This window comes from Pogoniulus pusillus, chromosome Z (assembly GCF_015220805.1).
Source record: "Pogoniulus pusillus isolate bPogPus1 chromosome Z, bPogPus1.pri, whole genome shotgun sequence".
NCBI lineage: Eukaryota > Metazoa > Chordata > Aves > Piciformes > Lybiidae > Pogoniulus > Pogoniulus pusillus.
Window position 1 is genome coordinate 85,953,029 of NC_087309.1, and position 23,047 is coordinate 85,976,075.

Consider the following 23,047-nt stretch of genomic DNA (forward strand, 5'->3'; position numbering starts at 1 on the left):
AGACTGACGTGAAATTGTAGTACTGGCTACCATCAGTAGCCACTGTACACAGTATTCTCTTACTTATAAGCATTTTAACAAAGTAGCTGTAATTAATCCTCAAGGATTTTTTTAGATACTTTTGCCACAAACTGAAAACACTAAAATAGAGCAGAGTGACAAGTTAGTCACATAAAAGTTCACATTACCTTCAAAGATTTTGTTAAAATTAACAAGCAGCTTTCTTGAAGCATCAGGCTTTTGAGAGGGACAGTAGATGTCTTCGCATAGATACTAATCTTGAATGCCCTTCAGAGGGGCAAGTCCAGGTAATGTAAGAAAAGAAGCAATTCACAGAAAATATCTCAGAGGAACAGCATTAAAAATCAAAACCAAGTGAAGACAGAAGAACAGGTTACAAGTTTTCAGAGCAGTGAAACACACACACACGCAGCTCTAATTACAATGATGCATTGGGTCATTTTTATTGCCTTCTACAGAAAAGATTTATTGACCACATATTTTTATCCACTGTGACAAAGTTTCACAGGAAAAAAGATATCCCCAAGTAAACATTTTTTTTTTTCTGAGACTGTTTAAGGAAAAATAACACTATTTGGAGATCAGCATTTCTATGTACACAATATTAATTATGTACAAATCTTCAAAGTCCTTTTTTCTTATTTGATTGCATGACAATTTTGTATTTCTGTTAATAAGTACCTATAACTCTGAAGTCAGCTTCTGTCCATTGGATGTAATGTAGACATCTGGAAAATTAAGTATGAAGACAGAGCAATTTTGAATGAAACATACTTTTCAAGGAAGTAACCTAACCTAAAAGACAGAGATGAAGTATCTAAAGCAAATTACAATAGACAAACTTGTATCACATAAAGCAAGAGTTGAATGGGTATACAAGACATGAAAACCACTTTCTGAAAAACTTAGAATCAAATCCTTGCAAATTTTTTTTCCTTTTGGATTTCCCACTCACCACTCCCTGGGCTTGACAGTTTACTATTTACACAATGAAGTGTTGGCAAAAGAATTGCAAGACACAACTAACTGAATGACACTTCTTATATGTATGCATCTGCTTTGGGCCGACAGCTGTACAGGGAGTGCATTTGCGTAGCTGGAAGCAATTGCTGCCATTTGTGGAGTGAGTTTATTTTATGTATTTGTTTACTTCAGCTAATTATTTATCTTCAGCACAGCTTCCCTGATGACCCATGAGCCTACTTATCCACGTCACCACCTACTCTTCTTTTTTTTTTTTTTAAAGGCCTCAGGGATTGTGTATGAAAAATTCTTCCTTCAGAAAAATCTTAGTTCACTGTAGGCTTACAGATCACTTATTCTTGCTAGAGAAGAATTCTGTTTTATGTACCAGTTAGGCAAATAGGAACTTTGTTTTTCTTAATTGAAGTATGGTGGGTTACAGGAACATCTCCAGAAGAACTAGGGGAAAAAAAATGAGTAGGGTCAGTCACCTCCAACAGATGTAGAAGGAACAGAAGAAAGACATTAGACTTTACAAGAACACTACTTAAGACTGTGCTGCTACCTATGTCCTGTACACCCTGTTTTCCCACCAAACAAGTCCAAAGTATTTTGGGTTCTCACATTCTTAATCAAAGACAGCATGTCAATGTGAAGCTGTGGGTGTTTTGTGTGTTTGTTGTTTTTTTCTTTTTTACATTTATTTTTAAAGAGAACACACAATAATTTGGTGCAATTTTTCTATGTTATTAAGCATTAAATGCTGTACTGTTCCTACTTGTTTGTAAGAGGAAAAAGCAGGTCATGAGTTTTCTGCATGCAAAAGCAATCAGTTGCCCAACATCTGGAAATGGAAATATACTACAATATTGGCAATTGACATTTCCCAAGGAATTTATTTTTTCTTTCATCTCCATGGTAAAGTTGTTCCTGATGCTCCCAGTACAGACTGTCTACCAGCGTCCCCGTACAGTTGCCTGTACTAGTCTGGTTTAAAAAAAGCTGTGTGTTTTCAAGCCAGAACACATTTCTCTCATTTTCACTGTCTGCTTCAGGTGTGACACAGATGGCTCAATATTCTGCTATAGCTTAAGGGATGGAGGGTGATATTTCTCCCAGTAGCATACAGACTGTACTTGTAGTAAAGGTGTCTTAGTAACATCTGCCCATCAGAGAAAACTAGGAACACAAACCCCAGCCCTTTTACTTTTTTTGCCTGTAAAATGTCTGTCCCCAGATAAAACACAGCCCACACAACTCATTTCAGTCACAAGCTACAGCTGACTAAGACACAACAAAGCTGCTATCTCTGCTCCAGAGGTAAGTTCAGTACCTGGAAGCTGAGAAAGAAAATCTCTGACCTTACTTATGCTTCCCACTGTTGCAGTAGTTTTGTGTGAAGAGGGAGGAATGAAAAACTATTTGGTTTTGAAGACAAAAACAATTACCACCAAAACCCCTTCAACACTTTCCAGCAACCACAGACACACAAAAGAGCCAGATCTACAGCAATATGCAGTAATGCCAGCCTGTTCTTTCTCACTCATGCACACACCTGCATTAGTCCCTTTGGAAACTGTGGTGAATGCAGCACCAGACTGCAAAGCCTTGGTGTCCTTAGCTCCAGAACTGTCCATGCTCAACTCAAGGCTTGCTGACACAAGCCTCAAATTGTCACATATGGGCTCCTGTCACTTCTGTGAGGCTGCCACCATCACACAGTAGCACAAGCAAATGTATACCACAGAACAGGGCAGGGGTGTGTCAGGATGCTTGTGTAAGAGTAGCTGGTCATCATTTTGAACAAGTTTCTTTTTGAAAAACAAAACAAAAAAATCAGAAAATAGGAAAAACTTATGGAAAGGTGAGTTAAGAGTGTCTTGTTAAAGAGAAGTCAATGTTTTAGTACTCCATAAAGGTGAAATCAACACTAAATATACTGATATTTAAAAAAAAAACAACAGTGCTCAATAGCAGCAAATTATATAAGAATAAAAAATTACTGGAACCACCATCAAATTTTGCGGATTCTATGCAGAAGTCATTCCCAAGTAGTTCCTAAAACTAGGATCAAAAAGAACAACCCCAAACTAATTTAATAGAACATTATTCTGTTTCCCTTACATGATTTACTAGTTTAGTACTCTGACCATGGCAAGGTTGTTAGGAAAGTTAATGAACAAATCAAAACCTTTCCCTATTTCTTCAAGAGCAATTAGTACCAGCAAAGACATGCTTTGTATATGATCCATGGGACATGAATAGAAAAGTGCAGAAAAAACAAACCTCAAATCTAGTGAAGCATATAACAGAATATTCTTAAGAACTCCTTCCTCAAATACTAGAGTCCTTTAAACACGAGCCCTTAATAATGTCAAACTGATCAGTATAACAACTTCATAATGTTTCAGTGATAGGCTTTGTTCCCGAAATTCAAGGACTTGGCGTCAACAAAATTTATGTGCAGAATTTTGTTGTTGGGTTTGAATGTCAGTTCACTCCTTAATATTTCACATATTCATAGAATTGTTTTGGTTGGAAAAGACCTCCAAGACCACTGAGTTCAACTATGAACCTAATACTACTATGGCCATTAAACCATGTCCTGAAGTGCCATGTTCATACATTCAACACCTGTGGGGCTGGCAACTGCACCACCTTCCTGGGACAGCCTATGTCAATGCCTGACCAAAAAGTATCCAGAAGTATTATACTGAAAGAGTGTCTAGTCACAGAAAACTCAACTTACTAGCAACAAAATACTTGTTAGACAACACACGTATCAGTGTTGTACATATTCTTGGGTTATATTAAAGTTTTTTCAATATAAAAGTTGTCTTCAGATGAACTCAAAAACTACACAACGGTCATCTTCTTCAAACATAATGTTTTGCATAGTGCTTCCGTAAGAGTCAGCACAGAAAAGCTTCAGAACTTTTGCAAGCCTCACAGTACTTTATCCAACCACACACATAAGAAGCATGAAAACAAGAACTGCAGGTAAAGGGCTTATACTGGTATGTAGTCTGTAGACTCGAGGGCAGTGCAGATTAGTAACACTGCACTACTCCGAAAGCATTCAATTACATCTGTATAACTTGTCTGTGTGTCTAATAATGAAAAAAGTCTAAAGAGGACAGGTGGGAAACTCAAACCACTAGTGTTGCATGAAGGATTAAACTGCTTCAGAAATGTAAAACATATATTGTTCACCAGTGCTTATTTACAAGGTTGTTATTCAAAAGTCACTGGCCTTTAAAATTAAGCTTATTTTATAAACTAATCTGCTTTTACAAGTCTTAATCCTATAAACATCACTATTCTTGTCAATACATCGCTGTATGAAAAACCACACAATCTTTTATTATCAAGACTAAGTTTACACTCTTTTCGTGTTGAACTGTAATGAGGAACACTGTTTGCTTGATGACTTTGTTAGCTTCAGCAAATAAAGTATGATGTATTCAGTTAAAACATATCTTGAATTTATAAACCTAACATCTGGATAACTTCTTATGGAACACAGTGATGCAGAGCTACTATACAGAAAAATCTAAGAGTTTTTGAGGACTGAGAAAACAAATAATAGGACAATTAATGTCTTTCATGCTGTTAAATTTAGCTAAGAATTATGTTATATTATTCTGTATCAAATATTTCCCATATAGCTTATGAAAACAAGAAGCCATGGGAGAAAGAGAAAGGCTCATTTAATATGCTTCATAGATTTGTTAGCAAGAACATGAGGAACTAGAAGATCTCCAAATCATGAGCATTATCAACTTCAATACTATCTTCAGGTTCCATCTTTGCTTCATGATGCCCCTCTTGTAGATCATCCAGGGAAGCCAGAGCTTCATTTGTATCACTAGCGAAAGTCTCACGAGATGCATCATCATATTCTTGCAAGTTAAGCCCTTTAATTGCTTTTTTCATTTTCTTTCCTACAACTTGTATTCTCCTCTTTTTAGCAGCTTTTTTGTTCTCGTACTCCTTCTGGTTTTCCAGATAGAATATTTCCTTAAAAGAAAATAAACATTAAAAAAGTTTGGCATATTCTTTTTACTAATATTTCCTAAAGAAAACATAAATAAATGCTTTTAAAATAATACAAATAGTGTTCAACAAAATTTAACTAAGATACACCTTATTGACAGGAGGACAGGCTACATTAAGGATAATACTCTGTAAATAATTGTATTACATAGCTTCTTAGAAACCTCAAAGTGTATGTACACAAATATCACTGTTTTGATTTCAATTTTGCTGCTAGTTAAAAAAAACACAAAAAAACCCTAGTAACCACAAACTAAAAAACAACCAACCAACAACAAAAACCAAACAAACAGACAAAAACCCAAAAGCAAAACAAAAATTAAAAAAAGAGAGGAATGGGTGTCAGACCAAAAAGTTGTTCTGATATGGAGGCACCACTACAGAAAATAGTCAAAGGTTCTGTGGCAGCTTGGGAAACTTCCTGGACACACAATCAAAATCTGACTCCAGGTCTCAATATCTTTATGGTCAAACATTTCTAATGACCAATAACATCTTGTCTGCTGCACAATATGATTATTACAAGTTTCTCTCATATTTCAAGGGCAAAGAATATCGTGTAGCAGAGTTCAAAGTTGTTAAGAGCCTTTCTTGTCTGGTCCTTCATTAAAAAACAAAACAAAACAAAACCCAAACCAAAACCTATCAATTGCATACAGAAAACAGCAATGCTTTCTAATCCCCAGAAGATGTGAGTGTTGTGTAAATGACCACAATGTCAGAACTAAGGATACTTTTCCCCCAGGTTTGTATGACAAATGTCTCGACTGAGATTGCAGCAAACTGCTGCATCACTAAACACCATCAGCAAGACAAGAATGAGATGCAGAATTACAAAAGCATGGAACAGAGCTAAAAGAGCAAATTTGTGGCTTTTTTTTCAATGATGGGAGAAAATGATCAGTTTTCTCAATTTGCAGTTTTTGGTGTCTACTGTCACCAAAATCTATGAAAGGCTTGCATTTAAGGGAAAAAAAAAACAAACAAACAAACAAAAAAACCAGACAATCATAGAGTATGTTAATATGTTCCTTATTGCTCAGTACAAGATGCTAGGATGGTTATCTGCAGCCACACAAGTAAAATAGATGTGTCTTTCTTTCAACAAAAAAATTTAACCAAGTGGCATAATGATGCAGAGCTCCTGGAGGCTGCAGAAAACTGCAAATAATATTGCTGTATGGTATAGCCAAATTAAGGAAAATCAATGCTGAAACTCCAGAAATCTCATCATCTTCAAGAGATTTTTGAGACTGGCAATATGTAAAAACTGTTCCTGGTGGCCAACGTGAATGCCAATTTTTTTCCTTTCCCCTTGTATTTTGAATATGAAAAGATAGTTTCTGTGGAATATAACGTTAAATTTGTCAGAAGTTATGCAAGGGACACAATCACAATATTCCTAGTAGAAAACCACCAAAATTTACTTTGTACATCTGTTTGCACCGTTGGCAATTTTACCTTGATTTGTTCTTCCTTGACGCTAGGTGTGTTCTTCAGTAGGTTTAAATACACGCCCCCTGGTGTTCTCCTCCTAGTGCCATTCTTAATAGGAAAAAAAAAAAAAAAAAAAATTAGTAACAGCAAGTGTAATATCTAAGTGTTCATATAAAAATACATCCATGGCAAAGCAATTGCCATTGGCCAAGCAATTAAAATAATTACGTTCTGCTATGTTAGGTACTGTATAAAACCAACCCTAGCTATGTTTTCTTTGTGACTAAATAAGTAAGGCCACCAACCAGCTTGCTACACTTGGATAGGTATACCACGAGGTTACAAAAAATTGTTTTTGAACAGAATATCAAAAAAGTGTTCAACTACATAATAATCTGATTTTGGCCATACAGAATATGAACAGTATTCCACATACTCTCACAACTGTCTGCAATATTGTAATATACTAGGTTAAACATTTGGAACATTTCTAACACATGCTTAACAGCCTTTGGTTTAACTGCAGTTTCCTAAATAACAAAGAAGTTTAAATTTAAAGGTTGAAAGAAGAGAGATAATTTTAAAAATATGCTCTTGAATCAGCAGATGCCGCATACTTTTGTCATCCTAAAGACAAGCAGCTGCTTCTAAGATGAATTGCTAGCTGGAAAATTATTGCTTATTTTGGAACAGGAGGGAAGGTGGTTGTGTCTTTTCTCTGTTAATTTTGTGGTTAGTTGTTTGGTTTTTTTTTTTTTGGTTTTTTTTTTTGGGTTTTTTTTTTTTTTTTTTTTGGTTTTTTTTTTTGATTTGTTTTGTTCCTCTCTTCCTTGAACCATTGAACTTAGAACTATAAACAAATGCTTAGCAGTACTTATTAGTACCCTCCCACTTTTTTTTTCCTTTTGAACTTTTGCACACATTATTATGTGACACCCATGTACAAGAAATGCTGGAAGAGGCCTCAGGGAGCAGACTTCAACTTCTTCGGGGACCTCCTTGGCAGGGTGCCATGGGAAAAAACTCAGGAAGGAAAGGGGGCCCAGGAAAGCTGGTCAATGTTCAAGGATCACCTCCTCCAGGCCCAGGAGCAATGCATCCCCAAAAAGAGGAAGGCAGGTAAGAAAGCGAGAAGGCCTGCATGGAAGAATACAGTGCTCCTGGACACTCTTAGATGCAAGAAGAAAGCCTACAGAGAGTGGAAGCAAGGACAGGTAACCTGGGACAAATACAATACACGATTCCCTTTTGAAAGTTATTCCTCAAATGTGATATTACAAAAGATCCCTACTGAGCACGCTGACCTCTGACAGCACTTTGATTAACTCCCTGGATGGGTTGACCCTACTAAACAACCACCTGACTTACTGAAGCAATACGCCAGACACTTCACAAGGATCCTAACTTTACAAAATTTTACTCAAGCTTTGGAATGCTTCACTCTGAAGTCTGTCAGAGAAAGATCCCCAGGGGAGGCAGAGTAACAGACATAATAGTATCAAAGCAAATCAGATACTAATCTCAGTACAAAAAGCTGGGCAATTTCCAGGTTCATTTGTCCCACTGTTTACTCAAACACTTTTGGAAAGAATATTTAGTAATTATTAAGCAAAAGAAGGCCATGAAACTCTGGGAGAAACAGTTTGAAGTGTGTAATAGTACTATAAAATACAAGTAAAAACCTCTGTGTGTGTTCCACAAAGAAAATACCACGATTTTCTTACCACTACGAACAGTCCACCATTTTGTTCCACTTCAGCTGTTTCCATAAGCAGTTCAATAGCTTTTCTTTTCCCAATTATTTTCACTACTCGGGCAATTAAATCTTTCTTTGGCTCACAAAGCCTGAAAGGGAAAAAAGCATATTTATTGTCAGTATAAATGCTCCAGTAAAACTGACCACAGAACTGCCACAATAAGTAATTCATTCTGTGGGGCATAAAATTATGCTAAAATTAAAGAGTCTATATACACTTAAATGTGTTTCAACAGCTCCTTAAATAAGATTTTAAAATACTAAGCTTTTGAGGGATAGTTTTTGTAAAGTAAAATTTCATACATCTGTTTCAGTGGAAATGCAGACAGTTACTATCTTTCTTCTATTTTTGTGTGCAAGATTAAAACAATGAAAAAACAAAGACCTGTGCAAATCTCTGAAATTAAAATACAGAAGTCTGTTGTGAATTTAACAGTTAAATTACAGCACCTTCTACAGGTAAATTCACAATTAAGTGGAGACAACAGTAAGTGTAAAAAATTCCTGTATTATTTCTCATTCCGAGAAACCTACATAACAAAGAGGTATCAGTCTAATCTGTTACAACCTATAAAATACAGCCAACAACAAAAAAGCAAATAAACAAACGAAAAATTACGGAGTTATACTGTATCCCTTTACTGGCAGTAACAGATGTCCTAGACTGAGATTTTCCATTGTCAGTCAGCATGAAAGGAGAGATTTGCATAGTGTGAATTAACCACCGGAAAACATCGTACCCACACAAATCAATGCCCCTTGTCCAGAGCAAGGGTTCATATGCTAAGCCCTCTCTTTTTAATGACAAAGCTTCTCACTGAGCAAAGTCTCAATTGCTACAGCTCAGTAGTTTTACACCTTCAAGACCAATCGACTATTATCACCACCAAAACTCATTGAAGACCACTGTCTAGCCTAGCCGCTTCATGTGACATTACTGTGCTGCAAAGTTGCATAGCCTAAAATATGCATAACAGAAGGCGTCTGACAACAGAAACAAAGAATACTCAGAATAGCCAGGTTAGCTTCAATTACTTCAATTGGATGACTGGCATTAGAATGTTAAAACTCACACTTATGTAACAATTGTCCAAATCATAAAAATTATCATCAACCAGTTTAACTTTGTGCTTAATCTCAATGAGCCCAGTGAATGTTTTCTTAGGCGTTTACTGGATTGAGTTATAAATTTAACATTATTAGAAGAAATGGAAATGTTTCTCAAAGATGAAGAGAACTTTAAGACAACCAGGAATCCTTAGACAGCTAGTTAAATGGACGTTCCGGAAGTAGAAGCAGCAGCCTAAACATTTAAATGCCTGCCAAGCATTTATCTGGATCCTGCACAATCGTCCCACATAGGTGCATTAACATGCAGCTGTGTACTGTAACAGAAACTAAATAAGGTAAAGGGCGAAAAATGGCATAGGATGGTCAGAAAAACTCTTCGATTTCAGTTCAACATGTGGGCCAGCACAGAAAAACGTTATCAGTTCAGGCACATGGCACAGCACAGGTCAAACCAGCTGTAATGTGTATGACTATAACCCTCCTGATGCAGTTCAGTGGTCCTGTTATTACAAACTATTAGAAAAAGTGGCTTCCATCCTATTTTGATGAGGCTCAATAAAACAAAGAAGTTTATTACAAGCTCAAAGTTTTAAAATTAATAAATCTTTAACTCTTGTTCCCCATTTAACACAATCTTCATCCGTGTTTAAGTCAGTCTAAAAATATTTGCAGTGATGTGCCATCCCTCACACCCTTAGTTTGGTGCTGTCAGTGCCAGATCAAAGGAAATTATTCAGTAAGTTGGTTCAGCCAGAAAATATGACTGCAAGCTAACATATTAAAATAAGCAACAGGCTTTTGGACAGAAGTTTTCTCAGTTCAGTGTACAGTAACTAAATATCAGGGCTGTAAAACTAATTGGATGATGCTAAGTTTGCATACAGCTGGAGCTTGGTAACCTCAACATTAGCTTCCATACATTAGTCCAGAACTGTAGCTCAGTTTCACAACACAGAAAGAGGAAAGGCTTGATTTCAGTGCTGGTGTCTAACCATGGTGCAGCCCTTGGTTACAACAGCAGAAAAAAATTATTTCCCTGACAAGCATTTTCCACCCAAAGAATTATGTGTATTTCAGAAGCTATGCTCTCCAAAACACTGAGAAATCTGAATTAATCTACAATTTCAAAGATGTGCAACTTATCCAGGTCTTCATGGTGACTACCGCTGGTGTTCACTGATGTTCACCTCCAAGCATAATTTTACTCAAATACTGGTTCCTAAAAAAAGCCACTACTAACTCTGCATCCTCAGCATCAACATTTTTCCTTGACATTGTTCTTAAGTTACAACTTTTTTGGTGTATCTTTAAAAAACTGAAAGCGTTACGCAGTATTACTGGGTATTTCTACTATATACCAGCTTAATATTGCATTTTAATCTCACAATGTTGGAAATACACAAGGCACTTAAGCTTTTTGTAATCTGGTATGATATTTTACATATTTACCAGTATGGAAGCTTAACCCCTGCTTTTCCATCAACAGTATGTTAGCAATATTTAAGAAAGATACACTGTAATTATACTCACCAACAGTATGGTAGCAATATTTAAGAAAGTAAAGATACACTGTAATTATACTCACCGATAAGCAATTTCATCTGCCACTTTTTCTTCTGAATCTTCTTCTGTTATCTCATACCTTCCTTTGTATTTCATTTCTTGTCTTTCACCCAGTCTATCTTTTACAGGTCGCTTCCGTTTAAGAAAGCCTTGACCACTTTCTTCTTCTGATGGCAATGTTTTCTTGTCATCATGCATGTATTCATCCAGTTCTTTATCTAAAGTCTCTGCCTCCTTTTGCTGAGCTTCCTTCATCAGCTTTTTAGCCAATAAATAATTGTAAGTCTCAGATTGCCTGCTTCTGTCAATACTACCATCCATGCCTAGAATCCCAAGTTCAGTAGCTACAGCATCCTGATTTTGCTCCTGAAGCACCATACCCCAAATATTGTTGACCTTCTTGCCACCTTGAGCAGTTTGTTTTTGGTGGCTCTGTTGAAAAGGCTCAGATTCAGCAGGAGGGAAGTTGAAGCATTTCTGCCGTTTTCGTTTCCACAGACAGCTGTCATCATCAGATTCAGAAAAGCTTTCATCACTTGAGTCCACACTTTTGGTCATCCGATAAGGAACACTTGGTGCACATGAAGTGCTGCTCTGGAATGGTCTACCTGAATCACTGCCATCATGTGATTTCTGAAATGAAAACATAAATGGCTATTAATTTAACGTATTATAAATTAAAGAAGCTGTAATATGCCAAAGACTTAATTAAATAGTAAACTTAATTCTGATTCCTATGACTGTTTCAGCAGTTCTTTGGACTACAACTGACAGAAGCATCCTATGAAACTCCTCTATTTTGAATGCTTGTGTACATGCATGGCTGGTATAGAAAGCTCAGGAGTCACTATTCTACTTAATGCAGTCTTTGCAAATGAAATTAGAATTATTATGAAACTGAAAAAGCTATTATAATACCCAAAGTGGACAAAGACACAATATGCACAGCAGGTTTAAGAAAGATTAAAACACCCGACCAACACAGCAACTTAGAAGTTGTGGGTTTATTTAGAGGCACTGAAATTAATATTCTCACTGGAGTCTGAAAGTAGTATTCCCAGAGGCTCTAATGAGAAGAAAGATTAAGCCATTCACAGAGGCAAGCTGCTCCAAAGCTGTACCATCATACAGCAGGGCAGCAGATCTCAGCATACAGAAGTTTTCTATTGGCAGGGAAATAGCAGTGGAATGGAAAGACCTGTGACAAGCTGGAAGCTCTTGCAGGAGAGGCTGACCAAGTGTGGGGATTGCAAAGACAATGCTGGTCAGCCCCAAATCTATGAAACCAGCCCCTGAAGAGTGGAGTGACCACACCAGGTAAACAGTGTGGTGTGTCAGCCAGAGGATGGCACGGCAGTTTGTGCAGATTAATTCCTTCAGGTAAGAGCTCAAGAGGTAAGTTCAGAGGTCAGCACTCTTTCAGAAGAAGCACAGCTATAATCTCCACCCGACAGAAAGCCACATTCTCTATGCCCACTAGAAGGGATGTTGCAACTGAAATGGAGATCCCACAAAAGCATGCAGCAGTCAACGTTTCAGAATCACAAAATAAACCAGGTTGGAAAAGACCTCTAGGAATGAGTCCAACTTATCAACTAACCCTTCTAATTAACTAAACCATGGAACTAAGTGCCTCATCCAGTCTCTTTTTAAACACCTCCAGGGATGGTGACTCCACCACATCCCCAGGAAGCCCATTCCAACTGACAATCACTCTTTCTGTGAATAATTTCTTCCTAATCCAGCATAAATCTGCCCTGGTGCAGTTTGAGACTGTGTCCTCTTGTTCTGTCACTGACTGCCTGGCGGAAGAGACTGACCACCTGGCTACAACTTCCTTTAAGGTAGCTGTAGAGAGCAATGAAGTCTCCCTTGAGCCTCCTCTTCTCCAGGCTGAACAACCCCAGCTCCCTCAGCCACTTCTTGTAAAGCTTGTGCTCCAGCCTCCTCATCAGCCCTGTTGCCCTTCTCTGGACATATTCAAGCACCTCAATGTCTTTCTTAAATTGAGGGGCCCAGAACTGGTCACAGTACTCAAGGTGTGGCCTAACCAGTGCTGAGTCCAGGGGCAGAACAACCTCCCTGGTCCTGCTGGCCACACCATTCCTGGTACAGGCCAGGATGCCACTGGCCTTCTTAGCCACCTGGGAATACTGCTGGCTCATGTCCAGTCAGCTGCTGACCAGTACTCCAGGTTCCTCTCTGCCTGGCTGTTCTCCAGCCACTCTGTCTCCAGCCTGTAGCTGTGCACCATTTTTTTGTGGCCAAAGTGCGGAACCTGGCACTTGGCCTTGTTAAAACTCATGGCATTGGACTGTGCCCATCCGACCTGTCCAGGTCCCTCTGCAGAGCCTTCCTGCCATGTAACAGATCAACACATGCTCCCAACTTAGTATCACCAGCAAACTTACTGGTGCTGGGCTCAATCCCCTCATCCAGATCATCAATGAAGATACTAAACAGGACTGGGCCCAGGCACTGATTCCTGGGACACATAACAAGTGACTGGCTCATTCACCATCACTCTCTGGGCCTGGCCATCCAGACAATCCTTAAATCAGCACAGAATGCCCCTGTCCAAGCCAAGGGCTGCCAGCTTGGCCAGGAGTTTGCTATGGCAGACAGCATCAAAGGCCTTGCTGAAGTCCAGGTAGACTACCTCCACAGTCTTGCCCACATCCACCAGGCAGGTCTCCTGGTCATAAAAAGAGATCAAGTTGGTCAAGCAGGACCTCCCCTCCTAAATCTGTGCTGACTGGGTCCGATCCCCTGGCCATTGGGGATGCTGTGTGATTGCACTTAGGATGATCTGTTCCATAATCTTGCCTGGCACTAAGGTCAGGCTGACAGGTCTGTAATTTCCTGGGTCCTCCTTCTGACCCTTCTTGTGGATAGGCACCACACTGGCCAGCTTCCACTCTTCAGGGACCTCTCCATTGAGCCATGACTGTTGATAAATGATGGAGAGTAGCTTGGCTAGCTTATCTGTCAGCTCTCTCATCACTCTAGGATGGATCCCATCTGGTCCCATAAATTTGTAAGGATCCGACAGGCTCAACAAGTCCCTAACTATTTCCTCCTGGATTACAGGGAGGGTGTTTGCTTCCTGACTCCACCTACCAGCTCAGGAGGCTAGCTGTCCTGAGGACAAGCTGCCCTGCTATTGAAAATTGAAGCAAAGAAGGTGTTAAGCACCTCTGCCTTTTCCTCATCTCTAGTCACTACATTCCCCTCCTCATCAAGTAAAGAGTGGAGGTTATCTTTGCCCCTCTTTTTGTCATTAATATATCTATAGCCACAACCCGAGATGCTGGAGGGAGGTGGGAGGAGCTAGAGCCTTTCAACGGTGACAGATGGCAGTAGTGAGGACCAGGTAGATGATCTGCTTAGCCAGGTGGCAGAGGAAATAGAAAGGTTAAGAAATATCATGGAAGCTGAGAAAAAGATAGACTGCTGGAACCAAGTTTCGCCCTCCTTGAGGCAGAAACAGGAGTTCCCATCATAAAATCGTAAAGATCAAGGGGACTCTGTGACAGGTTGAAGACAGCAGCCTAAATAAAAAAAACTTAATGGAGGCAAGTCCACATCTGAGGTAGCAGGTGAACTTCCTCCCTGCTCATCTCATTCTCTCTGGTTCCTTGGTGAAACAGACATGAGGCTCTGGATATAAGAAGTCAAATTGGCAGGAACATGTGGATGATGATCCTTCTACACCAGGGTTACACCCTGCATCAGGGCCACCTGAACAAGGAAGACAACACAGGTTATAGTTGTAGGTGACTCCCTTTTGAGTGCAACAGAGGGTCCAATATGCCAGGCAGACCCTCCTCACAGGCAAGTGTGCTGCCTCCCTAGGGCCTCGTTTAAGGACATCACTAGAAAATTTCCTAGCTTTATATAGCACTCAGACTACCACCCATTATTGATCTTCCTTGTAGGTAGAGATGAAGCTGCAACCTGTAGTCCAAGAGCAATTGAGAGACTCCAAGGTTGTAAAAGGGTTGGTAAAGGAATCTGGGGCACATGGTATTTTTTCCTCTCTTCTGGTTCCAGGAAGTGACACTGGAAGAAACAGATGGATCCTGTCTGCTAATGCATGGCTCTAGACTGATGCTGCCACCACAATTTTTGGTATTTCAGCAGTGGGATAGTCTATGTAGCACTAAGTTCCTGACATCAGATGAGATTCACAGTATCACAGTATCATCAGGGTTGGAAGAGACCTCACAGATCATCAAGTCCAACCCTTTACCACAGAGCTCAAGGCTAGACCATGGCACCAAGTGCCACGTCCAACCTTGCCTTGAACTGCCCCAGGGACGGTGACTCCACCACCTCCCCGGGCAGCCCATTCCAGTGTCCAATGACTCTCTCAGTGAAGAACTTTCTCCTCACCTCAAGCCTAAATCTCCCCTGGCGCAGCCTGAGGCTGTGTCCTCTTGTTCTGGTGCTGGCCACCTGAGAGAAGAGAGCAACCTCCCCCTGGCCACAACCACCCCTCAGGTAGTTGTAGACAGCAATAAGGACACCCCTGAGCCTCCTCTTCTCCAGACTAAACAATCCCAGCTCCCTCAGCCTCTCCTCATAGGGCTTGTGCTCAAGGCCTCTCACCAGCCTCATTGCCCTTCTCTGGACACGCTCACCTTTCTCAAAGGGTGAAGGTCTTTGCTTAGAAGCTTGTGAGGCTCATTGACAGAGCTTTAAATTCTGAAAGAGGAGGGTATATCAGGTTTCTCTGTAAAAATCCATGGGATGACACACCACAGTTACAGAGATGGGGTGGAAGGAAAGGCCCTCAGTCTGGTACTCTTAAGATGTACTGGGGACACCACAGAATGCTTGAAGTCCTAGGGAGATGAACCAAGGCTCCTGAGGTAATGCAAGACAGTGAGGAAAAATCTCAAACAAATTAAGAAGCGTTATTCCAAGTAAAAGTGACACAGCCAAGAGCTGAGATGAAGTGCCTCCATATCAAAAAAGGCAGCCATGGGCAACAAACAACAGAAGTTGGAAATCGCTGTGCTACTAGAATATGTCCTGGAAGGACAAACCCCAGACATGTCCTAAACCAGACAATGGGCTGGGTGTTTCTAAGTCTGGTGAACTGGATGTGGCCCAGACTTGCCTGGACATGTCCTGGGTCCAGCAAAACCAAGTGCATGTGTTGCATGTGGGTCTGACCTTATGGCATACATAAGAACTGTGTGCACCCCTGGCCATGGTTGTCATGCAATCCCATTGGTGAAAATATTGACTTTCTCTCTAAGTTTCTTCTGCTATTGGTCATTATTGTGTGAGGAAAGCTATATTAATACTGGCTAAAACAGCAAGCTTTTGCCCTGTCTTTTATTGCCTGAAAAACAAGAAGGGCTGATGTTGAGGTTGCAGCTAAAAAAGGCCCATCACAGCAAGCAACTATACAGCTGCTGTGCAAAAGCTGCAGGGACAGGAGGTGCTCCAGACCTGTGAGCCTCACCATGTGCACTGGCCAGCCATCTCGAGCCCTGGAGGAAAGCCCAAGTGGCAGCCTGCACTCGCTAAAGGGATGTGTGCCTCATAGAAGCAGTGTAGATGTGAGCAAACCTGGCAAATTGATCCTCAAAAATCTCTCATAAAGGTTCTATTTCTTGGCCTTGCTTAGTGGCCATAAAATTCCCCTTTGAATTATGAATCTCTTTCCAGTTTAAATTAATTTCTTCATTTCTGGTTTTGCTTAATTGTTTCAATTGCCTGATCCCTGTGTAAATAACTATAACTGTACATCTGTACCTTGTAAATAAGTTTTCTGGTAAGACACAATATTATTAGTAAGTATTTTTCATAGTTTATTACATTTCAGGCTGGCTATGAACATTACTAATCATAAGTAATATTTCAACAAAGCTACAACATGGTTACTGCTACTGAGACTTAGTAGGGCAAATACAACAACCAGAGTGTGACTACTGATGGTTAAAGGCTATTCAAAAGGGGCAGGAAAGGAATGAGGGTCAAAGGTGTTGCCCTCTATGTCAAGAAGAGTGCAAAGAGGTGAACAGCCCCGAGCAGTTTGAACGTTTATGTGTAGGAGTTAAGAGACTGAGACAAGAAAGGAAATTTCAAGACTGCTGTCTACTATAGAATACTTAATCAAGGGAAGCCTATTGGTGAAGGCTCCTAACTCCACCTACAGGAGCTATCGTGCTCACAGGCTCTCATCCTGCTGGTGGACTTCAACCACCTTGACACCTGCTGGAAAAGTAGCACGGCAAGCTGTAGGAAGCCAGAAGACTCCTGGAAGATAACTTCTTAAACCAACTATTGGCAGTCCTATGAGACTGCACCTGATGATTACCAATGCAGGCAAGCTAACTGCTGACATCAAGACCTGAGGCAGATTGGGCTGCAGTGATCACACACAGTCCTGAAGGACATGGATCAGGAGAGGACTCAAGTCAGGATCATGAATTTTAAGACACCCTGGGGAGAAGGCCATCAGGAACAAAGGCACGAAAAAGAGCTGGCAAATGTGTTAAGGAGGCTTTCCTTAGAGTGCAAGGTAAGAAATCAAGACAGGATGGCAAGAGACTGGCATGCTTGGACCTTTTGGCCAAACTAAGAAGTTGCTGCATAGGCAGAGTAAGCAGGGCCAGGTGCCCTGCAGAGTACCACACTACCCAGTTATGCAGCGATGTGGAAATGACAATGTATGGCTGAAGCTGAACTTGGCCAGGGACACAAAGAATAGTAAGAAGGTACATCACCTGGAAAAGAAAGGTCAAAGAAAGCACATCCCCACAATGACTGAAACTGGCAAAGTGGGTGTTGTAGGTTGGGATCTACAGGGTTTAAAAAAATCCTCTAGGGACTAAAGGAGTGGTAAAATTGTTATTTGATCCCAAAATTCTGCTATCTCTTTCTAAAGCTCATGGCAAGGCCAGCTTGTGCTCCTTTTCTCTCCCTCCTGCCTGCTGTCTCTGGCGGGAGTTACTTATCTAGGTAAACACGTAGGGAGTGAGCCTGGTTATGGCTGCAGAGGCCCTGTTTGGGCTTAGCAGCAAGCAGAGGTGCTAGGGAGGGGGAAGGAGGGAAAAGGAGCACTGGGGATTGTAGATTTAGTTTCGTTTATGGGGAAGATTTAAGGAGGTTGCTATGAACCGCTGTATATTCTCTGTAATTTTTCTGTATCTCTCTTTTCAAATATAGTTCTGTTTTTCTTTCCAATTCATCTGACAGAGTCTCATTCTGTTGGCTCTTGAAAAACCACAACACTGGGACCAAAAAACAAGAAGCAGGCTGAACATTTTTGCTTTACTTTTCACTGGTAACTTCTCTCCTCACACCTCAGCTAGATGAACCACAAGATATGGAATAAAGGAACAAAATCTGCCCCAGTACATGAGAGAATTAGGTTCAAGACTACCTGAGATACCTGAACAGACGTAAGAACCCAATGAGATGCATCCCAGAGTTCTATGATAAAAGGCTGATGTAGTAGCCTAGCACATCTGAAAAATCCTGGCAGTCAGGTGAAATCTCTGGTGACTGGAAAAAGTAAAATATTGCATTCCTTTTCAAAAAGTGTAGAAAGGAGGGCTGACCATAAGAACTACTGAACTGTTAGCCTTATTTCTGTGGAACAGATTCTCCTAGAAGCTATGATAAGGAAGACATGGAAGTGAGTTGAGACAGCCAGCATAGCATCACCAAGGGTGAACTGGGCTTGATCAACTTACTGGCCTTGTATGACAGAGTGCCTACATCAGTGGACAAGAACAGAACAATGGATTTAATCTATCTGGATTTCTGTAAGGCCTTTTACTCAGTTCCCCATAACATCCTTCTCTCAAAATTGGAGAGAGATGGATTTGATGAGTGGACTGTCTGATAGAAAATTAATTGGCTGAATGTAAAGAAGCACAGCTAGCAGATCGAGGGATATGATTCTGTCCCTCTCATCTAGTGAGACCATACCTGGAATACTACATCCAGCCCTGAGGTATTCAGCTCAAGAATCACATGAATCTGTTGGAGAGGACAGTAGGATGTTAGGGGTTGGAAGTGACCTCTGGACATCTTTGAATCCAACCACCTTGCCAGAGCAGGATCATATAAGCTAGGGCAGGTCGCACAGTAACACATCCATATAGGTATTGAAAGTGTCCAGAGAAGGAGACTCCACAACCTCTCTGGGAAGCTTGTTTCAGTGCTCTATCACCCTTAAAGAAGTTCTTCCTCACATTGAGGTGGAACTTCCTGTGCTGTAGTTTACATCTGTTGCCCTTTGTCTTATCACAAGGCACAAGTGAGAAGAGGCTGTTCTCATCCTTCCTGACACCTCTGATGTCCTCATATATTTCTATATATTTATTAGATTCCCCTTGAGTCTTCTCCTCTCCAGACTAAAAATCCCCATGTCTCTAAGCCTTTCTTCATAAGGCAGTGCTACAGTTCCTTAGCCATCCCTGCAGTCCTCTGCTGGACTCTCTGAAGTAGAGGAGAGCCTTAAAAATTATCAGAGGGCTGGAACACCTCTCCTATGAAGGTAGGCTGAGAGTCCTGGGCTTTTTCAACCGGGAGAAGACTCTGAGGAGTCTTTGTTGCAGCTTTTTCAGTACTTAAAGGGGGGCTGTAGCAGGGGCTGTCATAAAAGGACAAGGGATAATGGTTTTAAACTAAAAAAGGGTGGATTTAAATTAGATCATGGAATGTTAGAGGTTGGAGGGGACCTTCAAAGATCAAGTCCAACCCCCTTTACAAAAGTAGGATCCCCTAGGGTAGTCCACAGAGGAATGCATCCAGGCAGGTTTTGAAAGTCTCCAGAGGAGACTCCACAACCTCTCTGGGTAGCCTGTTCCAGTGCTCCATCACCTTCACTGTAATGAAGTTTCTCCTCATGAAAGGTGATACCTTCTATGTTCAAGTTTGTATCCACTGTTCTTGTCTTACTACTGTGCACCACCAAAAAAAGACTGGCCCTCTCCACTTGACATCCACCCCTCACATATTTATAGACATTGATCAGATCCCCTCTCAAGTCTTCTCTTCTCAATACTAAACAGCCCCAGGTCTCTCCGTCTTTGTAGGACAAATGCTCAGGCTCCCTAATCAAATGCTCTTGGACTGAGGAGCCCAGAACTGGACACAATATTCCAGGTGTGGTCTCACCAGGGTAAAGTAGAAGGGAACAAGAACTTCCCTGGACCTGCTGGACACACTTTTCTTGATGCATCCCAGGATGCCATGGGCTCTCTTGGTCACAAGGACACATCGCTGGCCCATGTAGAACTTGTTGTCCAACAGGACTCCAAGGTCTTTCTCCATGGAGCTGCTCTCCAGCAGGGCAATCATTAACCTGTACTTGTGCATGCTGTTATTCCTCCCCAGATGCAGGACCCTGCACTCATCCTTACTGAACTTCATGAGGTTTGCCTTCACCCAACTCTCCAGTCTGTCTCGATCTCATTAAATAGCAGCACAGTCTGATAGGGTATCAGCCATCTCATCAGTGAACTTGCTGAGGGTACACTTAATGTCCTCATCCAGGTCATTGATAAAGATATTGAACAAAACTGGGCCCAGTACCGATCCCTGGAGAACACCACTGGCCACAGGCCTCCAAGTGCCACCAATTACAAACCTCTGAATTCTGTTGTCAAGCCAGTTTTCAACCCACCCCACAGATGAACCATTTACACCACATTTCCTCATCTTTTCTACGAGGATGTTATAGGAGACAGTATCAAAAGCCTTAGATATAAGGAAGAAGTCTTTACAGCATGGGTGTTGAACACTGGAACAGACTGCCAAAGGAGGTTATAGATGGCCCTTATCTGGAAACATTCCACATCAGATTGGACAACCTAATCTAGTTAAATATGTCCCAGCTTTTTGCAGGCAAGTTCAACAAGTCTAAAACTTTGAAACAACTTCAACCTTAAAAGTCCCTTCCAACACAAAGCATTCTCTGATTCTACAATTCAAAAAATGCACACAAAACCTGCATGCTACTCAGACTTGGAGAAGCTAACAGAGTATTGTGATTCTGATTCAACCAGGGCAGCACATGATGAGCTGGAGGACAGCAGAATGGAAGAACTACATTTTTCTTCCTCTAAGCCAACAACACACCAGAAACTCGCTATAATTTCTGATTAATTAGGACAACAACCATAAAAGTTTCAACATACTTGTCCCTTTGCTGTAAAAATATTCAAGAAATATTGTCTCCCCATGCACTTGGGAGATAAATAATAAATGAGCCAAGTTTGCTCAAATCTGCATAACAGGCAAACGCATGCAGAATTCTTATTGCCTATTGCTAGAAACTTTTGTCCAAGTTGTGCACGCTAATCTGCAGTAAAAGCATTTTCCAGTCATAATTCCAGGTTTTTTCCTAATGAATTTCCTACAATTAAGTGCTATCCCATAATCTTTAAAATAAGATCACTTCCTTCACACATGAAATAAAGAGTTTTCCTCATGCTTACTGCTTTCACCAACATTGTAGCATCATTTCTTCTTCCTTCTTCCAGCAAACAGAAACCATAAATCTCAGGCGTATTTTACCACACTATGAAATACAAACCTTTAATTTATTCCATAATACAAGACACTTACAACTCCATAAATTAATCTCATGTCAATAACAATTAATTTTGTGCTACATAAAAATAATTACTCTTGACACACAGAGTGTCATCCAGTCTTTAATCTTAATCTGAAATCTCTTCCACACAGTACCATAAAATTCCTTGCAAACTTTGTAACACACTCTAACGTGGGGGGGAAGAGATAGATATGTTTGGAAATTACTAACATCTATTCCACACTTCGCGAGTGCAACAGTTGTAGAGTCAAGGGAAAGCGGTAATCGCCACTTATTCCTTTCAAGCCTTTTTACAAGTGTTTGTTGCCACTGTCTTGAAACGATCAACGGATCAACGTCGCCGGTGAGGTACGCTCCTCTACTCAGCAAACTCCGCGCCCAACAAATAACAATCTCCCCTGCCTGGCGGCAGCATGCGCTCTCCTTCAACGAGCAGGCACCGGAAGACCAATCCGGTCCGAAAGCCCAGGCCGAGCAGGCACCCCTGGTAAAGGGTCCCCTGACCCAGCAGCCCAGGCCGCACCGCAGCCCACAACACTCTCGCAGGTGTCGAGCACCACCCGTCAGCCCCTCCTCGGCTCTACGTTGGTGTTCCCTCCACCTCGCCGTTCCTCAGCCCCAGTGAGCTCATCCAGCGCCTTTCGCTCCCCGGCCAGTAGCACCACAGGCGATAGGGGCAGCTGGGCCCCTGCGGCCCTGTCGCTGCGTTCTCTCGTCTGAACCCTCCGCGGCCCGCCACCAGGGATGGCCTACGTCCAGCTGGAGACCGGGCGTCCTCTCTTGCCACCTCCCTTTCCTTACCTGCTGCAGGTCCTCAGGAGAGCAAGTCCCAACCATGTCGGAGTCCGAGTCGGAGAGCTCGCCGTCCTCCACGTCGCCATCCATCCTCCGCGCCTCCAGTGCCATCTTGCCGGGAGGAGCGAGAAGAGCGCAGCGCCGCCGAGACACACCAATCGCCAGCGCGGGCGGCAGCGGCCGGGCGCGGTGTGTGTCGGGAGCCGCAGCGGGCGGAGACTGCGCTGCGCTGCGCTCCGCCGTCGGTTTGCCCGCGCCGGGGCCTCTGGTGGTTTCGGGGCGGCGCTTTGTGCAGCCCTCCCAGCGTGTTGTGTTCCCGCCGCAGCTGCGGAAGGGGGCGGCGCTGAGCGAAAAAAGCTTAGAGGAAGGTCTGTCCAGTCGGCTCGCAGCACCGAGCGCACCGGCTGCTCAGGGCGCCTGCAGCGGTGTGCGGCTCCTCAACGCAACAGGCAACAAGAAGAACTAGCTCTTTATTAGCAAGTTACTTAAATGCTTTGATCTCTACAGCGTCGTCCTGAGGTACACGTTAACAACTACGGGAAGAGAAGCGCTTCACGTTACGGAGTGCAGTCAAAGCCCCACAGAGGCCTGGAGAAAGTCTGTTTCTTGCTGGTCAGCAGGGAGCAAGGGCCTGAATGTGTAGCCGTCCTAAATAACTGTATAGTCCTATGTGTGTTCATGTATGACTTAGAATATTTGTGCACTGTAAAGCTTAAATGTCATTCTATGATAATGTATCTCTTGATCTGTAACAGTGCATTGAATGAGGTGATTAAGAGATTCATCTGAAATTGAGC

General features: G+C 41.7%; 1 protein-coding gene across 1 annotated transcript; it reads right to left on the reverse strand.

Moving 5' to 3' along the window:
* Positions 1 to 434: 434 nt before the first annotated feature.
* Positions 435 to 22,479, reverse strand: PHAX (phosphorylated adaptor for RNA export). Its single transcript, XM_064139922.1, has 5 exons — positions 22,257 to 22,479; positions 10,890 to 11,500; positions 8,202 to 8,322; positions 6,502 to 6,585; positions 435 to 5,004 (listed from the first exon to the last, which is right to left on the reverse strand). The coding sequence occupies exons 1-5, from the start codon at positions 22,359 to 22,361 to the stop codon at positions 4,735 to 4,737; spliced, it is 1,191 nt and encodes a 396-aa protein (XP_063995992.1). The 5' UTR covers positions 22,362 to 22,479; the 3' UTR covers positions 435 to 4,734.
* Positions 22,480 to 23,047: the final 568 nt, after the last annotated feature.

Coding starts and splice junctions, on each gene's coding strand:
- PHAX (XM_064139922.1), bottom strand. CDS start 22,361: ATGGCACTGGAGGCGCGGAGGATGGATGGCGACGTGGAGGACGGCGAG. Junction 11,501..22,256: donor CTCCTGAGGACCTGCAGCAG/GTAAGGAAAGGG, acceptor TTTTCATTTCAG/AAATCACATGATGGCAGTGA. Junction 6,586..8,201: donor ATGGTGGACTGTTCGTAGTG/GTAAGAAAATCG, acceptor TTTCCTATTAAG/AATGGCACTAGGAGGAGAAC.